Source organism: Doryrhamphus excisus, linkage group LG1 (assembly GCF_037039965.1).
Source record: "Doryrhamphus excisus strain RoL-2023G ecotype Guam linkage group LG1, RoL_Dexc_Guam_v1.1, whole genome shotgun sequence".
NCBI lineage: Eukaryota > Metazoa > Chordata > Actinopteri > Syngnathiformes > Syngnathidae > Doryrhamphus > Doryrhamphus excisus.
This window is the reverse complement of record NC_136357.1, coordinates 5,654,906-5,673,631: the sequence shown is the minus strand read 5'-3', so window position 1 is coordinate 5,673,631 and position 18,726 is coordinate 5,654,906. Positions and strand designations below refer to the sequence as shown.

Genomic DNA, 18,726 nt, shown 5'->3' with positions numbered 1-18,726 from the left:
AAACTTCCAACATCAGCAGTGGATTGAAAAATGATTTCCCAACCGGTCACTCGTTGTGAGGGCAAACTGAGCCCACAAGCTTCTCACATCAAACAGAAAGGCCTACTGCCTGCGGGCTGCATGAGCGCCGGAGCTGACTAGAACTCTTAGCTTTACTTTTTTAAAACCTCTACTTAGTCGTCTCTCATGTGTAAATCTGGATAAGTGTTTGAAATGGTAGCAGCCTTACATATTATTAATGTTCCATTTTCCATCAGCTTGTTTTGCTGTTAACTTCCAATTTATGAATTTCAGCATGTCTATATTAAATGAAACTCCTCAGGCTTATTATAAGCTATGTAAAATCTTTGTAAAAGTATATGTTTTTGATAAAATGATGATTTTATCTCAACAAAACACCTTGTGTTGTTACGTAATACATAGCAGACAGGATGTCTATCACAGAAACACAGTATGGCTTCCTTTTTTTTTGTCTATGATAATGGTCACCTTGGTGACAGCATCCCTACGGTTGCTGTGGAAACCCAGCTGCAGAAGCCGTCAAATTGAATGTGGAACTAATGTACTTGTATTTAAAATATTTTTTTCAAATTGATCTCTCCATTTGAATTATTTTCTACCAAGGTGTTAAAAATTGCAATTTTACAATGTCTAGTTTACTCACAAAATAATATTGCCAATGCTTCTTGCTGTCACATCCATCTTTCAGTGCGACGATGACAGCAACAATCTGTTTTCTTATGTGCCCACACATATAACGGCTTTCATGCACACTAGTGACTGTGGGGACAGTTTTTCAAAAGCTGTTTTTTTTCCATATGCATGAGTCTTGAATATTAAGTATATGGCATCAGTCACCAAAGTAAACATAAACACAATAAAACACTGTGCATGTTTGTAAGTGCAAAGATGTCAATGTCAAGTGAGGATGGGTTTAATGGCAGTGATGATGAATGGCTACCGGGAAAAAAAAAAGAGGATTAAAAAATGATAACGGGAGTGACAGTGGAGGCGAGGATGCCGAGGGAGCCGTGGCCTCTTCCTGTGTTGGCTATTCCCCAACAGATTTAGCCCATCAGAAGCATTCTGACGCCTTCTTTCATTCATTTTTAGTCAGAGATTACATTTAAAATGAGAAATCATATTTATGTCATTATGAAAAGTACGACATGAAGTTTGGAGGGCAATAGAATCATTGGATGTTTTCTGCTGTTAGTTCTTTTAATTGCTTTAATGTTAAAATGAGGCTGCACAGTGTCTGAGTGGTTAGTGAGCAGGCCACACAGCTTGGAAAACCGGGTTCGATTCCCTGCTCGGGCATCTCTGTGTGGAGTTTGCATGTTTTCCCTGTGCATGCGTGGGTTTTCTCCGGGTACTCCGGTTTCCTCCCACATTCCAAAAACATGCTAGGTTAATTAGCGACTCCAAATTGTCCATAGGTATGAATGTGAGTGTGAATGGTTGTTTGTCTATATGTGCCCTGTGATTGGCTGGCCACCAGTCCAGGGTGTACCCCGCCTCTCATCGGAAGACAGCGGGGATAGGCTCCAGCACGCCCGCGATAAGCGGTACAGAATGCATGAATGTTCCACTTTTTCATTGTGTTCTACTTACATGGTGCATTCAAGGTCTGCTGGTACATGTGTGCTATACATTTTATCTGTATTATGACATATGGTATGAATGTGAGTGTGAATGGTTGTTTGTCTATATGTGCCCTGTGATTGGCTGGCGGCCGGTCCTCTTGCCTGAAGACAGCTGGGATAGGCTCCAGCACCCCCGCGACCCTCGTGAGGATAAGCGGTAGAAATTGAATGAATGAAAATGCAGTTTTCATTAAAAGTGCATATGTCTACAATATCAACTTTTCTGCACTTCATATTCATATCCTTATATTGTAATTTAGATTTTTACATAGAGAAATTGCTATTACGTAAGCATCTTCAGCGTTTTTTTTTTTTTTGCTCATCTAATCTCAGTGTATGCAAATACAATGACAAGAAGGCTTGAATCTTGAATCAATAGTTTCTAAGACTTCTGCAAATCTTGCAAGATACCATTATGCCTCGTGAGACTTCAGCATAGTCAGCATCTAAATTTCATGTCTCTGCCCTGGCTGCTAAATCTAACATTGCTATTGTATACACGCGGGGAAGTGAGAAATGATGTTTACATCATTGCAAATTGTGGCATTGTGCTATAATATATAACACAGCTCTTGTATTGAATCTCATTGGATTGTGCAGGTAATGTAGAATGTGGTTATCGAGTGTTTACAGTACTCTTGGAGAATGTTACAAAAAAAAAGAACCCACCATTAAAACACGGTATCCATTGTGCAGTAATTAAGATCAACACACGCAGGCAGGCTAACACAGTCATATGACTACCTTGGGGGGGTACTCGGTAGGTCAGCCAGTCTAGCAGCATAAACACAACACACACACACACACATTTAATTGGTACATGCACTTCCAACACACACACTTCACCCAGCCAGCAGACATACTCTGGGAAAGACAGTTGGCTCTCACAAACACAAACATTTTCCCCGACAAAAAAGATGTCCAGCCCACCATACTCATTCCAATCACGTTCAATCTCTGCTTTCACATAAAAAAAAATAAATAAAATCATTTTCACAGAACCTCACAACAAATCTAAGCATCATTTATGCTGAAAATGATTAAACAATGCAACAACAATGGGCTGACGACCAGTCCAGGGTGTACCCCGCCTCTCGCCTGAAGTCAGCTGGGGTAGGCTCCAGCACGCCCGGCGATAAGCGGTACAGAATGCATGAATGTTCCACTTTCATTGCATTGTACTTACATCCGGGGTCTCAAACACGCAGCCTGCGGGCCAAATGTGGCCCGCAGGACACTAGTTTGAGGCCCCCGTAATCTTGATATGAAAGTTTAATGTTAGTGCGGCCTGCGCAAGTTTGATATGGATGCTGTATGGTATCATGTACCCAGAAAAAATTATTACGTTTGATTAATGTTCATGTTAAAGGTTAAATAACTGTTAATAGTTATCCTCCTTATCCGTGTGGAAGTGGTAAGTTTTTGGCTATTTAAGTTTAAAGGAAATAACTTGAAGGCTACCGTTTAGGTTGCTAGCTCTCTAGTTTGCGAGTTAGCATGTGTCTCAAGACCCTGCAGTTGCGCAATATGTTGTAAATAAAGAGTATAAATGTGACTATAGTCGTGTTTTGTCATGTCTACAGGGCTCTAATAATGCTTTGTTCATTTTAATCTGAAAAAAATAATTTGTCTACCCACCAACTATATGTGGTTTCTTAAGTTTTTATTATTTGCTGTTTTATTATTATTATTATATTTATTTATTACTGATTGATTGATTTTTTTTATTCTTGATTTGTTTATTTTTCATCTTATTTTGTGCAGAAAAATAAAAAGTAAGATATTTAAGAATAGTGGAATGTTTTATCAGAGCTTTTATTGTAGAAAATTAGAACCAAAGCGAAGTTTTTTTTTGTTTGTTTTTAATTGGCTGGCGACCAGTCCAGGGTGTACCCCGCCTCTCGCCCAAAGTCAGCTGGGGTAGGCTCCAGCATACCCACAACCCTAATGAGGATAAGCGGCATAGAAAATGCATGGATGTTTTTTTAATCTCTTGTTTATTGCAGTTCATTTGTTCCAGACTCGACTGTGATAAGTGAATTTCCGTGAACAGAATTCCTTCTTTATAAATGGAATCATTCCTGTCCGATTATTTAAACCGGCAATAAAAGCCTGTTTTTCCCGGTGATCAAGCCTGGTGCTTGTCACACCACACTATTACTGACACCTAGTGACCAATATTGAACACTGCATCCACAATATGAATGCAAATTTATGCAAAAATACATACAATCTGCTCAATTATGTGGATTTTTTTAAACAAATTGTCCGTATTCACCCATGAAACAACATAGTTTATGAATTCATAAATGAAAACTGTGATACATTTTTCATTTTGCCCGTTTGCTTGGGGTTTGTTTAATTTTATTTCTACAGTTTGAATATAAAACTTCTCCAATGCGGGAAAGGAATAAAGCATTAGCAGTGATGTTTTTTATGGTTAGCCAGCATATCCTGAAAATTGGAACGTGTCCACTGAGTGAAACATTGAAGGATTTATGTTACTGCTCTCTAATTGTCAGGATTCAGTTTGCGCTGCCAGGGCATTACTCAGTCCGACCAAGATCTCCTCATCCTTCCTCTTCCTAATTGGTGTTGTTTTCATGTAATGTCATTTAATTGGAGGATTACTCTGGATACTTTTATCTTATCTGGGTATTTGGGGATGAAAATCCTTGTGTTTCTTTGTGAAGTATGCAAGGCAGGAACACTAAGTGTGTTAAAATATGGATCAGAGAGCTGTGGTCTTTTTTTTTTTTACAAAAATAGACAGTTTTTCCACAGAAACAGAAAATGGCAATAATTTATGCATATGTTATTCATTCATTTTATACCGCTTATCCTCACAAGGGTCGCGTGGGGTGCTGGAGTCTATCCCAGCTGTCTTCAGGTGAGAGGCTGGGTACACCCTGGACTGGTCGCTAGCCAATCACAGGGCACGCATATGTACGTATGTCATAATACAGATAAAATGTATAGCACACCAGCAGACCACGAATGCACCATGTAAGTAGAACACAATGAAAGTGGAACATTCATGCATTCTATACCGCTTATCACGGGTGTGCTGGAGCCTATCCCAGCTGTCTTCAGGCAAGAGGCGGGGTACACCCTGGACTGGTCGCCAGCCAATCACAGGGCACATATAGACAAACAACCATTCACACTCACATTCATACCTATGGACAATTTGGAGTCGCCAATTAACCTAGCATGTTTTTGGAATGTGGGAGGAAACCGGAGTACCCGGAGAAAACCTACGCATGCACAGGGAGAACATCAAACTCCACACAGAAATGCCAGAGCAGAGAATCGAACCCGGTTTTCCAAGCTGTGTGGCCTGCTCACCACCACTTCTGATTTTAACAGCCTAATTTGGAGTCGCCAATTAACCTAGCATGTACTCTGGAGCACTCGGAGAAAACCCACGCATGCACAGGGAGAACATGCAAACTCCACACAGAGATGCCCGAGGGGAATCGAACCCGGGTCTCCTCACTGCGTGGCCTGGGCGACTACTTGAAAATATAACTGAATTTTTTGAAAATACATGCAAGGAATAATACAGGTTACTTGTTATTTGGTCGGCTCCACAGTGGTCTAGTGGTTAGCGCGCAGACCTCACAGCTCGGAGACCTGAGTTCAATCTCATGTTTGCATGTTCTCCCCGTGCATGCGTGGGTTTTCTCCGGGTACTCCGGTTTCCTCCCACATTCCAAAAACATGCTAGGTTAATTGGCGACTCCAAATTGTCCATAGGTATGAATGTGAGTGTGAATGGTTGTTTGTCTATATGTGCCCTGTGATTGGCTGGCGACCAGTCCAGGGTGTACCCCGCCTCTCGCCCGAAGACAGCTGGGATAGGCTCCAGCGTACCCCCAGGACACTTAGTGAGGACAAGCGACATAGAAAACATGCAAACAAGTAACACACAAAACAATGAACTTAGCCATATTGTGCTGAGCAGCCAGGACTGACAGACACTGTTAACTGGTTGATAAGTGAATATCTGCAAAGTAGGAGTCCTTATTTATGAATGGAATATTTTCCTCGTTACACATATAAACCTTCTAAAAAAAAAAGTTTTTTATTTTTAGAGCCCTCTTGATGTGACTTAACACCCCTATAGTTACTTTACACTCTTATTACCTCTCAGCTAATGTCATGTTTCTGATTCCACCCCTAACTCATTGAAATTGAACCAACATGGGCTGCATGGCGGTCGAGTGGTTAGCTAGGAGACCCAAGTTCAATTTCTTCCTCGGCCATCTCTGTGTGGACTTTGCATGTTCTCTCCGTGTGGGTTTTCTCCGGGTACTCCGGTTTCCTCCCACATTCCAAAAACATACTAGGTTAATTGGCGACTCCAAATTGTCCATAGGTATGAATGTGAGTGTGAATGGTTGTTTGTCTATATGTGCCCTGTGATTGGCTGGCCACCAGTCCAGGGTGTACCCCGCCTCTTGTCCGAAGACAGCTGGGATAGGCTCCAGCACCCCCGCGACTCTTGTGAGGATAAGCGGTAGAAAATGAACGAATGAATGTTATATGGTATAGTGCCGTGTTCCTAAACTTATGTGTTTAGTCCAACTGTTGCTGTGAACATGTCAGGAGGGGCTTAGGGTGTGTGTGTGTGGGGTGGGGGGCACGAGGGGGGACAATGACAGTTTAACAGTCCTTCACATTTTCCCGCACAGCTGCACGCCTTTTCCTGCACAAAGTGTCAAGAGACAACTGTAATTCAACCTATTTCCCGCGGACCCCTAGTTTGAGAACCCCTGTCCTATCATACCATATCATCCCAATCGGGCCAAACAAACTGTTTAAAATCAAATTATCCTGTCATGGCCTTGAAGACTGCTTGTTTTTCAAAAAGCAAGTCTGAAATTATTGAAGACCAGCCATTCCCTTTGAGGAATGTCTGAAATGAGGTCAGGCCCTCTTTGTAGTGCGACACACAAAAACGCATGCACACCCACACAAGCACTTGTGCACAATCTAATTCCTTATTAACTCAAGCGGGCTCACATAACAGAACACTTGTGCCACACTCACACGTGCTCAGACCGTTACATTGAAAGCATGATTTTGATGAATTATTGAAGCAGTCCAATAGAAGTATGTGCGTGTGTATGCTTGTATCGATTTCCTACTAAAAACGCATGGTAGCAAAATTGCTGCAGGATGCCTCATGTGACCGCATGAACCAATGAGTGAGCTGCGTGCACGTGATTGGCCTTGAGCTCTTGACGTGGTTTTGCCCTTATTGTGTCCCCTTTGATGGCAGGCTACTCGCTGTGTGTGTAAAGGTGTGGGAGTATTACAGTGGATTTTATATGAGGGTAGCTTCAGTCACGTTACTTTAGTGACTGGAGAATTTTGATTATGCATAGTCATTTTACTCAATTCCTCCACATGCAGTCAAGATGTGATGATAAAAATGACATTTTTTTTTTTTAAGTATCTGCAGTCTGTAAAACTTTCCTAAAGAGAATGAAGTCAACTCTAATTAGTCTCCACCGGTTACATAACAAAAGCAACACACTCAAGAGAGCTGAGCATCATCCTCACAGGCTCCATAGTAAACCTCACCTAACCAGTTCTTAATAATAATAATTCCATTTTCAGAAGCACAATCAATTTGAACAGCATGTACCCATTATGCATGGTTATGAATATTTCATAATGATTTTTTTTTTGTTTTTTTTTTTTGTCTTCCCAGTACTACAGTGAGTTCTGATCTACGCAGGTTGACTTTCTTCTCCCGAGGGAATAATTACCTTCCTCATTGACGGCAATTGCTGTGTTCACACATCAGTGAAACTTTGTTTCACCAGACAAACATAATGAGAAAAACAAGCTGTCATGTGGAAATGGATGCAGTTAATTGCCACTGACTGAAGGAGTTTAATTCTACTCATAAATGCATGCTGACGAATGAAGTCCATCCATCTTTTTACCGCTTATCCTGTTTAGGGTCGTTGGGGAGCTGCAGCTGATGCCAACTGAATTTGGGCAAAAGGTGGACACCCTGGAGGGGTCACTAGGGGTCCCCTAGGTCACTAGGAGCTTTTCTTGTAGAAAATTGGAACCAAAGCAAAGTTTTAAATTTTTTTTTGTTTTTAATATTTTTTTTTTTTTTTTTTGAAAACCTGATGCGGCCCAGTCTCACCCAGACCCTAGCTCCAGTGGCCCCCAAGTAAATTGAGTTTGAGACCCCTGGTCTAACAGGATGTGAGCATGTTAAAAATGAGTGTCGTTAAAAGAAACTTCTAACACGTTAACTTTGACAGCCCTAATATATATGAAAAAAGTGGGTCCATATATATTAGATATATATATATCTAATATATATTAGAAATAGTACTAGATAGTCTTTCATAGAACATGACCTTTTCTTTCTCTTTGGGCTTTTCCCTTCAGGGGTCGCCACAGCAAATCAATCTCCTCCATCCAACCCTGTCCTCCTTCATTACATCCATAAACCTCCTCTTTGGTCTTCTCTCCGCCTCCTACCTAGCAGCAGCATCCTTCTATCAATATATTCACTCTCTCTCGTCTGGACATGTCCGAACCATCTCAGTCTGGTCTCTCTGACTTTATCTCCAAGGCCTTTAACATGTAATGTCCCTCTGATGTACTTGTTCCTGATCCTATCCATCCTGGTCACTCCCAATGAGAACCTCAGCATCCTCATCTCTGTTATATCCAGTTCTGCTTCCTGTCTTTTCCTCAGTGGCACTGTCTCTAGACCAAACAACATGGCTGGTCTCACCACAGAACATGACAAAGGTTTCTATTTCTAGTCCTCCTTAATAAGAAAGCTACTGTGGACGATTGTGGCCACCAGCTTCAAAAGAAACACACAACATGAACTAAAATCTGTTCAACTCAATTCTGAGCTTCTCGGCCTCTGTGGGCTAGTCAGCAGTCACAATAATTGATGCATGAAGGGACAGACTAGCATGTTTAGGCAGGAAAAACAAAAATTCCAGACACGCACACATCTGTGACTCCACAGACCCCTCAGACTGCGACTGTGTGTTATGGAAAAGGTGGTGAGCAGCTGCAGAGATACGTGGGGAGTTGGACGAGATGAGCCCATGCAGAGCTAAATCCTTCTCTCCTCCAGTCACCCTAAAGAGGTGACAACTGATTCCTTTTTTCATTTTGGTCTCTGGTGTCCCTTTCCCTCCCTGTTCTCTCACTTGCACAGATGCTACAATCGAAAATAAGTGTCTCACACCCATCTGGTGGTGTGTTTGGATGCCGAAGCGACATCCTGTGGGAAAAAAGTTCAGCAAAAAATTTTTTCAGTTTTCAAAGTTGAGGATTTTTTTTTTCTACACTGCAATAACTAAGTTTCAAGAAAATGAAATTTCATTTTCAATGCCACTTGTTTTCAATAGGGTCTTGGAGGCTGGAGCCTATCCCACCTGACCCCCCGGACTGGTTGCCAGCCAATCACCAAATAGAGAATCAATCATTGACACTCACTTATTATGAATGGACAATTTAAAGTATCCACTTGACCCAGTCCTACTCAGTTATTTTATGTGATGCCTCCCCCCCAATGGCCAGAAATGTATAGGCGCACCCCCCAATTTGAAATATTACGGAAAATGTACTGTACTCTACAGACTGAATTTGAAACTGAAACTCGAAAAAATGCAACAAAATTGAGAACATACAAGCAAATTCAGGAGTACTATAAATGTGTACATGTTGGCAGGTCACTAAAATGAAAGTCTCTTGTGCCCACCCTGACAGTACCATACTATTTGAGGAGGTTATTCCTATACATACATAGTAGAACTGCTTCAAAACATCAGCCACCAATTTCCATTAAAAAGACAAACAACCATTCACACTCACATTCATACCTATGGACAATTTGGAGTCGCCAATTAACCTAGCATGTTTTTGGAATGTGGGGGGAAACCGGAGTACCCGGAGAAAACTCCACACAGAGATGGCCGAGGGTGGAATTGAACCCTGGTCTCCTAGCTATATGGTCTGCGTGCTAACCACTCGACCGCCGTGCCGCCAATTTGAATATTATTATAAAATTATCTATTCATTTATTTGTACTGTACAGACTGAATTTGAAACTGAAACCAGGAAAAATGCAACAAAATTGAGAACATACAAGCGTATTCAGGAGTACTATAAATGTGTACATGTTGGCAGGTCACTAAAATGAAAGTCTCTCGTGCCCACTCTGACTGTACCATACTATTTAAGAAGGTTATTCCGATACATACATAGTAAAGATGCTTCAAAACATCAGTCACAAATTAGTAACAGACAATTTCCATTAAAAAATCGGCATAGGCCAATTAATGGCTTTTAAAGCCGATCACAAAACCCGATATGCATGCTAGGTTAATTGGCGACTCCAAATTGTCCATAGGTATGAATGTGAGTGTGAATGGTTGTTTGATTATATGTGCCCTGTGATTGGCTGGCGACCAGTCCAGGGTGTACCCCGCCTCTCGCTTGAAGACAGCTGGGATAGGCTCCAGCACGCACGCTCCCCCACAAAGTAGAACAAAACTATGTTGCTAATGAGATTTCTGCAACAACCAAGAGATGGCCTATCTGTATAATTGTAACTGAGCCTTGCCTTGGTCTATGTAATTAATCTACAAGTGAGGGAATTACTTTTTAATCTGATTACCGCCTTCTATTCTGTCTCAGTCCTTTTGTGACTTTGAACCTATTTTAGTCTACACAGAGACACACACGTGGAATAGATTGTTAACTTCGTCTGTTATTGCACTTTACTTTTCCACTTGTATGTGTCTTCATAGGCTAAAAGACTGATGTGTCTACAGTCTCGGAGTCTGTCAAAGCAGTATTTGGGGTTGGGAGGAATGCTAACAAAGACAACAATACAGCTTGAACCAGAAGTGTGTGTGTGTGCAGAGTTCATCATACAACACTATGAAGCTGCCTCCATGTTTCTGCCTGGCAACAGAGGAAAGAATAACATCGCTGCTAGTGGCTCTAGTAGGTATGCAAAACAGTGAAAATATTTTACATATAGCTAATAAAACTATGAGATTGATTGTCGACATGGCATTGTCATTGGAGGTTATTTATGCATATCTCCAAGGTCAAACCGTTTTAAATTTAGCCCATAATGTACAAACCCCCACATTGACTGAATTTTTCTGTCTCTCTCTCGCGCTCTCTCGTCAGTCCGAGTAAGAGTGTGAAGAACGACAGCAATGCAAAATCAGGGCAGCACAGAGAACAGATTGCAGCCATACAGAGTGAAGTGAAATTAGTAACGGCTGCTTTAATGCTGGGAACATGTGCAGGGTGCTGATGTCCTGCACCTCCCTCGGCTAGGGGTACATGATGGATCTTTGGCACTTGGACTGATTCCAGTTAGAATCATCTTAAATGTAATGGCACACCTATGATGGCCTAACATCTTAAAAAAAAAACACACACACAACGTAAAGACAGGCTGATGGTGGAGACCTGAGCAAGGAAACATTGTGGCTTGATTATGTTTATGATTGGAATTATCAGCTTAGGCATCTCTGTATGGAGTTTGCATGTTCTCCCCGTGCATGGGAGGGTTTTCTCCGGTTTCCTCCCACATTCCAAAAACATTCATTCATTCATTTTCTACCGCTTTTCCTCACGAGGGTCGCGGGGGGTCATCCCAGCTGTCTTCGGGCAAGAGGCGGGGTACACCCTGGACTGGTCGCCAGCCAATCACAGGGCACATATAGACAAACAACCATTCACACTCACATTCATACCTATGGACAATTCGGAAGTAACGCTAATTAACCTAGCATGTTTTTGGAATGTGGGAGGAAACCGGAGTACCCGGAGAAAACCCACGCATGCAAACTCCACACAGATGGCCGAGGGTGGAATTGAACCCTGGTCTCCTACCTGTGAGGTCTGCGCGCTAACCACTAGACCGCCGTGCCACCATTCCAAAAACATGCTAGGTTAATTGGCGACTCCAAATTGTCCATAGGTATGAATGTGAGTGTGAATGGTTGTTTGTCTATATGTGCGACCAGTCCAATGGGCTGACTACCAGTCCAGGGTGTACCCCGCTTCTCGCCCGAAGGCAGCTGGGATAGGCTCCAGCATACCTGCGACCCTAGTGAGGATAAGCGGTATAGAAAATGAATGGATGGATGCTCACCTTGATGCTAGCAGTCAGAAAATAAGGTGACATCGATTGCCACCTTACCATTGCCACCTTACCATACCACCTCCGCACAGAGATGGCCGAGGGTGGAATTGAACCCTGGTCTCCTAGCTATATGGTCTGCATGCTAACCACTCATCCGCCGTGCAGCCCCATTGTTGTTAATCACCTCAAAAATTGTAATTGATTTTATTTTTTGTAAACTTCCCTTGCCATCCACCCCCAAATATTTGCAGGAGGCATGCATTTTTATATGTTGTCATTATTAAACAATTAATGATAATAATACAAAGATTTTCATGGCACACTGGCTTACTAAGAAACTCCAGAGCAAAAAGGTTGCCAACCCCTGAACTAGCAAAAAAAAACCTGAATCTGTTCTCCTCTAATTATATCATCACCAGTCAGTCAACAACTGTTAAAAAAAGAACAGAATGTTCCCTGCAAAGTCAGCTGTGTTTAGTCTCAATGCAGGCTAACCTGCATCCCCCCTCCCTCTCCACGTTTGTCATCATATTGCGCATCATCAAAGTGGAAGTAAACTATGGTAGCTGACATGCAGCAACATCCAAACACTCCAAACACAGAAACAATGGAACGCTGAAGAAAAATGCTTCAAATGCCAAAAACACATCGCAGAACAATGCCAAAGTTAGCTAAGGTTCCCAGGGGCGCCTGACCAAAGGGATGTACATCATGAGCGGCAAGCTCGGGAGAAAGTGAAAGTTGTTGGAATGAAAAGGAACATTTTTCTTACCGTCTTTGTTCAACACTAAAAAAAGAAAAACAGTTGCACTGTAAAATATGACGTCTTAACAATTTCAACTGTATGTTTTGCCGTTACTTTAATGACCACACCTGTTAACAAAACTGGGGAGCGGGACAGGGGCGGTGTTTTTGTTTCTTTGTCGATCTGTTTGTCAGTTAGCAGGCCTAATTCATGGAGGATGAGAAAACAGACAGGAAACAGACAGGCCATTATGATTGGGACTTCCGGCAAGAGGCGGGGTTTGGTGCAACTCCATTCATCCATCATCTTTTTTGGCAAGAGGCGGGGTAGTACCCCACACACGCACGGGGAGAACATGCGACATTGTTTTAAATCAAAATGACAATTTAGTTACAAATATAACATCTATATTATGAACTATAAAAACTATATAAACTCTGCTGCACGGTGCACGAGTGGTTAGCAACAGGCCACACAGCTAGGAGACCCAGGTTCGATTTCCCCCTTGGGAATCACTGTGTGGAGTTTGCATTGGTTTTCTCCGGGTACTCCGTTTTCTTCCCACATTCCAAAAACATGCTAGGTTAATGTCCATAGGTATGAATGTGAGTGTGAATGGTTGTTTGTCTATATACGCAGCTCCAGACGTTCTTCGATTTTAAAAAAATGGAGGCGAGCAATCGGCACTGGACTGCTAAGGAAAGTTTGTTTTTGATTCAAACTAAATTTCAAGACTGGACGAACGAAAAACTGGCAATACGGAGTTATTCCAACAAGTGAAAGAAAAACTGGAGGAAGTCGGTATCACGTGATGTTGGTGTTTACGATTTACTGCGCATGCCCCATTGACTAGTCTGGTTGATTATAGCGGCGCATGTAGACACGCGATTGGAATATTCCTTTCCATGTATACCATTGCTTTTGGAAAGATTCCATTCAGAAAGAGAAAAATCCTCATGTAAACGTGGCTATTGTTTCTTATATTCGGACAAAGTATGAATGTCAACCCAGCACACATACAACAAGGCAGTCAGCATTGTGTAACATCCAACAGTGATGACTGATGTCACTCACAAATGAGCACAATCTTGAAAGCTGAGCCCATTCAACACATGCATGAATAGCATCTCTTCCCTTAACACCCACTAAAAAAAAAAAGTTGCATCAGACCTCACAAATTATGCAACCTGCTTACAACTTTGATGAGGCAGAGCTAGCACTATCACAAAAAAGCCTACAGACATCATGGAAGTGAATAAGAGTGAATAACAGTTATTCAATGTAATCAAAGAGTGATTAACCATTCCTCATTCATTTTAATCTTGATGCATTGTAAGGTTAATCATATGTATGACATATGATCATATATGTGTGTCGCATCCGACACATGGAATCAGACTCTCATGTTATCGCAACCACTGACTGACAAAACACCAACCAGCAGCGAGACAACTACAGACTGCAGATCTGTTCCCATGGTAACACAGAACCAAAAGATCTCAGCTATTGACGGTGCATGAAGAGCCGTATAAACCTATGTTGACATGTTTTATTTATAAAGAGAGATGGAGAGTAAAAAATCATCATCTGAAAGTGCTTTGTTACGTAACCAGGTAAGGAAGTCAAATCGTCTTTCACCACGCCATACAAAATCTCGCTCTCGAGCATTGGGCTGTAAAAGAGGAAGTGTTAGAAAGTGGGCAGTTATCTCCAATGTACTTAGGGTGACTTGCCAAGTGTGTGTTTTGTCCAAATGTTTTGGCAGGCTTCTTCGTTTTTCCGTTTCTCGATACTCATTCTTAAATCTATTCTTAACGCCCCACAAATGTCAGGAGTGTAGCAACGGTGTACGGAGGCTTGTTGTGTCATTGCTAACTGTGATGCACACTTTTGTCTTTCACAAAAATGTCACTTCTTATGCAAAACCCTGGTAAAAAATAATTATAGAATTATTCTTCATTATTTCCATCCATTCAACTCGCTTGTTCTCACTGGAGTCGCGCAGGTATGCTGGAGTCTATCCCAGCTGTCTTCAGGCAAGAGGCGGGGTACACCCTGGACTGGTCGCCAGCCAATCACAGGGCACATATAGACAAACAACCATTCACACTCACATTCATACCTATGGACAATTTGGAGTCGCTAATTAATCTAGCATGTTTTTGGAATGTGGGAGGAAACCGGAGTACCCGGAGAAAACCCACGCATGCACGGGGAGAACATGCAAACTCCACACAGAGATGGCCGAGAGAGGAATTGAACTTGGGTCTCCTAGCTAACCACTCGACCGCCATGCAGCCCATGTTGGTTCAATTTCAATGAGTTAGGGGTGGAATCAGAAACATGACATTAGCTGAGAGGTAATAAGTGTAAAGTAACTATAGGGGTGTTAGGTCACATCAAGAGGGCTCTAATAATAAAAAACTTTTTTTAGAAGGTTTATATGTGTAACGAGGAAAATATTCCATTCATAAATAAGGACTCCTACTTTGCAGATATTCACTTATCAACCAGTTAACTGTGTCTGTCAGTCCTGGCTGCTCAGCACAATTCATTTGATGTATGTCGCTTAATTGGCACCCCGAAATATGACCACATTTCCCCCGTAATTAGCTTCACGCCACTGGTTGCCCATTCATTTTCATTTATTTTTAAATAATTGAAATAATTTTTAAAAATTGTTTTTAAATGCAGCAATGGCCTAGCCCTATCTTTCCTCACTGAGGTGAACTGATCAGCTGTTCCTGACTATCCCCAAGACAAAACGCAAGCTCAAAGGGGGCTGTGCATTCACTGTTGTGGCCCTAAAGCGGTGGAATGATGTGCCTCTTCCCTGTCTGTTTGTAAATCTCTACTTAAAACCACTTTTATTTTCATACACTTTTTTACCGTAATTTTATTTAAGCCGGTTTAGCTATACGCCGTTGCCTTTGTGTATTTTATATATTCTCTACAGCACTTTGGCTTCTCTGTGCTTGTTTTTAAAGCGCTTTACAAATAAAGTTGGATAGGACGGGAACTGTTTTTTCCATACACAGAGCTGCAATGAAAGCGATATGTGAAGGTCTCTGCTGCTATTTTGGTGTTTTCCTGGGATGCTGGGAAGACAGGGAACTCATAAATCATTGATCTGTGTCGACAATGAAACGTCCCCTATGGGTGTGTTGGAGGTTGAGAAGCTGGAGGCCCGATGCTCTATGAATTAATAAAACTTGCCCGCTGATCGCAGAGGAAGAGCATGGTCATTGTTGTGTCTTTTTTTGGGGGAGGGAGCGGGGGACTCAGACACAGGATGGAGGTAGCTTATGTAATCCATAAAGAAGAAACAATACAAGCAGTTGATGTTTGCTAAATACAAGGATGAAGAGTCTTGAACCAGTCATGATGTGCTATATATATCACTATATTGATGGTTACTATGATACCCATTATGTCATTGGATGCTCATATCACCTCATACTTTTAATAAAAATAAAAATAAAAATAAAAATAAAAATAAAAATAAAAATAAAAATAAAAATAAAAATAAAAATAAAAATAAAAATAAAAATAAAAATTTTAAACTATATTAGGAAAGCAGGAAGTGAACAAATGTAACAGTTACTGATTGTAAAAGTACCAGATGGAGGGGTAGGATTTAATAAGCTTTGCTTCTTCCTACTCCTTTTGGACATGTGGAACTGTGAACTGATTATGTGATGCATTCAATTGTAATCTAATGCATGTTCAAATGAAATTAAACCATTACCATTACCATAAAAGAGAAATGTAAGATGTTGGAGATGATCCTGTACCACATACAGAAAAAACAAAGAATGCAGAAGGCCACCTTGACACATTTTATGTGTTAAAGAAGCTAAAAAAAATCCACTGTAGGTCAATACTCTATGTACTATCTAACAGGCCAAACTATTAAATACTCTTCTACTTGATGATACAGTTAACCTCAGTATCTACCTGTGGGCTGTGACATTTTTATAATGTAAAATTTTTACAATACTTTTACAATCAGTAACTGTCACATTTGTTCACTTCCTGCTTTCCTAATATAATTTAAGTTGTTTTTTTGTTGTTTTTTGTCACGTACCGAAGTTCGAGGTACCATATGGGTACCATAGTAACCATCAATATAGTGATATATATAGCACATCATGACTGGTTCAAGACTCTTCATCCTTGTATTTAGCAAACATCAACTGCTTGTATTGTTTCTTGAATTGGCTCATCGTTGTGCATTGTTTGAGGGTCTTACTCAATCCATTCCATAGTTTGATTCCACATACTGAAATGCTATGGCTTTTTAACGTAGTCCTAGCATATAAGTGTTTCAAATGTACTTCTTCCCTGAGATCATATTTCTCCTCTCTTGTAGAGAAGTACTGGATGACATTTTTAGGTAATTGGTTATTTTTTAGCCTTATGCATTATTTTAGCTGTTTGAAGATTTGATTTGAAGTATTTGCGATTTTAGAAATAAGGAGTTAGTATGTTCTCTGTAGGCGGCATTATGAATTATCCTTACTGACCTTTTTTTAAAAGGTAAAACTGCACTATAAATTGTGCTATACATAGTCTTGGTTATGTTTTACTGTAGCAGATGGTCCAAAGGAATGTCAAATCAGATATGTACAATAATTCCATCATTTTAAGTATTTGTGAGTATTTTAAGTATTGGATGACATTTTTAGGTAATTGGTTATTTTTAGCCTTATGCATTATTTTAGCTGTTTGAAGATGAACTATATCAGCAAGTTGAAGTATTTGTGATTTTAGAAATAAGGAGTTAGTATGTTCTCTGTAGGCGGCATTATGAATTATCCTTACTGACCTTTTTTTTTTGCAGTACATTTAGCAAGTGAAGATTGCTGACTGATTTAACAATATCATGAGTATAGAGCTTGATGTTAGAAATAGAACGCTACCCGAACATAGAAAACACAACACCCATAGAAATACACACTATACTCTCAAGTGGTTGTTTTGAGGGTTTTTGACTTGAATTTCTGTTTTTGGAGCGTACCTTGCATGTTGAGAAACACTGTGAACAACACATTTTAGCTAATAGGTGACACTGCAAATAAAAACATATCATTAATAATAATAATTTGTGTGTTTTTGCAATACACAGAGGGCCAATAAAAATGAGCTGCTGGTAGAAAATGGGCCCCCGGGTCACACTTTGGACATCCCTTTAAACAGAAACTTCACCAAAAGTGCTGCAAAGGCATCCACATTTGTATACAAGAGTCAAAACAAGCCCACTCAGCAGCCATCCAATTATGGTCGTCCTATATGTTCATGAATTAAAAAGCCATGTGACAGTCAACAACAACAACAACACACGACAAAGACTGACATTATGTTTGTGTTTTGGGATGTAAAGATTGCACAAGCTTGAAAAATCAGCAACTCACCATCAGCAGCCAAGGAACACTGGATCAGCATCAGCACCGCACCGACGCTCACAAAGCACCGGCCCAGCATCCTCTTCCCCTTCGTCGGCGAGCCGACCGCCACCGTCCAGGCGTCCAGGCTCCGTGCTGCCGGACAAACCCTGGGGCCACCGCCGCTGCTGGGAAGGAGCACATGTTTGGGAGCCATCGGTCGGTCAACCAATTAATCCTGAATGGAGAACACCTAACGGCGGCGCGGAGGTGAAAGGCATCCGATCAAGCTCAAGCTGGCTCCGGTGGACACAAGCGGGGCTCTGCTCTCCATGGGCCCGCTGATGGTACGTAGATGGTTCGGGGAAAACAAGCTGGAAACAAAGCGTAATTTATTTCTTCCTTCTCGCGTCACGCTGTCTGATATCCTGACTGTGACCGCAAAAGATGCTCGCCAGCACTTCAATATCTGCTACGAGAACGGAAGTAAAATGAATGCGCCTTCAAAATAAAAGCCTAAACGGAAATACATACAGGTACGCTAACTACTACAACGGATTTAAACAAGACGATGACGGAATGTTACGAATTAATTGCGTGTATTTTCCCGCCAATTAATAGTATGTGTATGTAGTCGTTAACATTCATTCATTCATTCATTTTCTACCGCTCACAACAGGAAAACAAATAGGAATGCTGTGCTTTTAGCCAATAGGCGCCCCCTGGTGGCAGCTGAAGGTACATTCATACTAATACCATGCAGGCCAAATACTCATTAGG

At 41.2% G+C, this 18,726-nt stretch overlaps 1 protein-coding gene across 1 annotated transcript in view; it reads right to left on the bottom strand.

Annotated features, from left to right (window-relative positions):
• The window catches only part of kiaa1549la (KIAA1549-like a), an 83,031-nt gene extending 64,590 nt beyond the window's left edge, over nucleotides 1–18,441 (bottom strand). The window contains exon 1 of the mRNA XM_058076707.2: nucleotides 17,977–18,441. Coding sequence (XP_057932690.2) covers nucleotides 17,977–18,163 — 187 coding nt within the window. The 5' untranslated portion in view covers nucleotides 18,164–18,441. The remainder of the gene's footprint in view (nucleotides 1–17,976) is intronic.
• Between the last annotated feature and the right edge of the window lie 285 nt (nucleotides 18,442–18,726).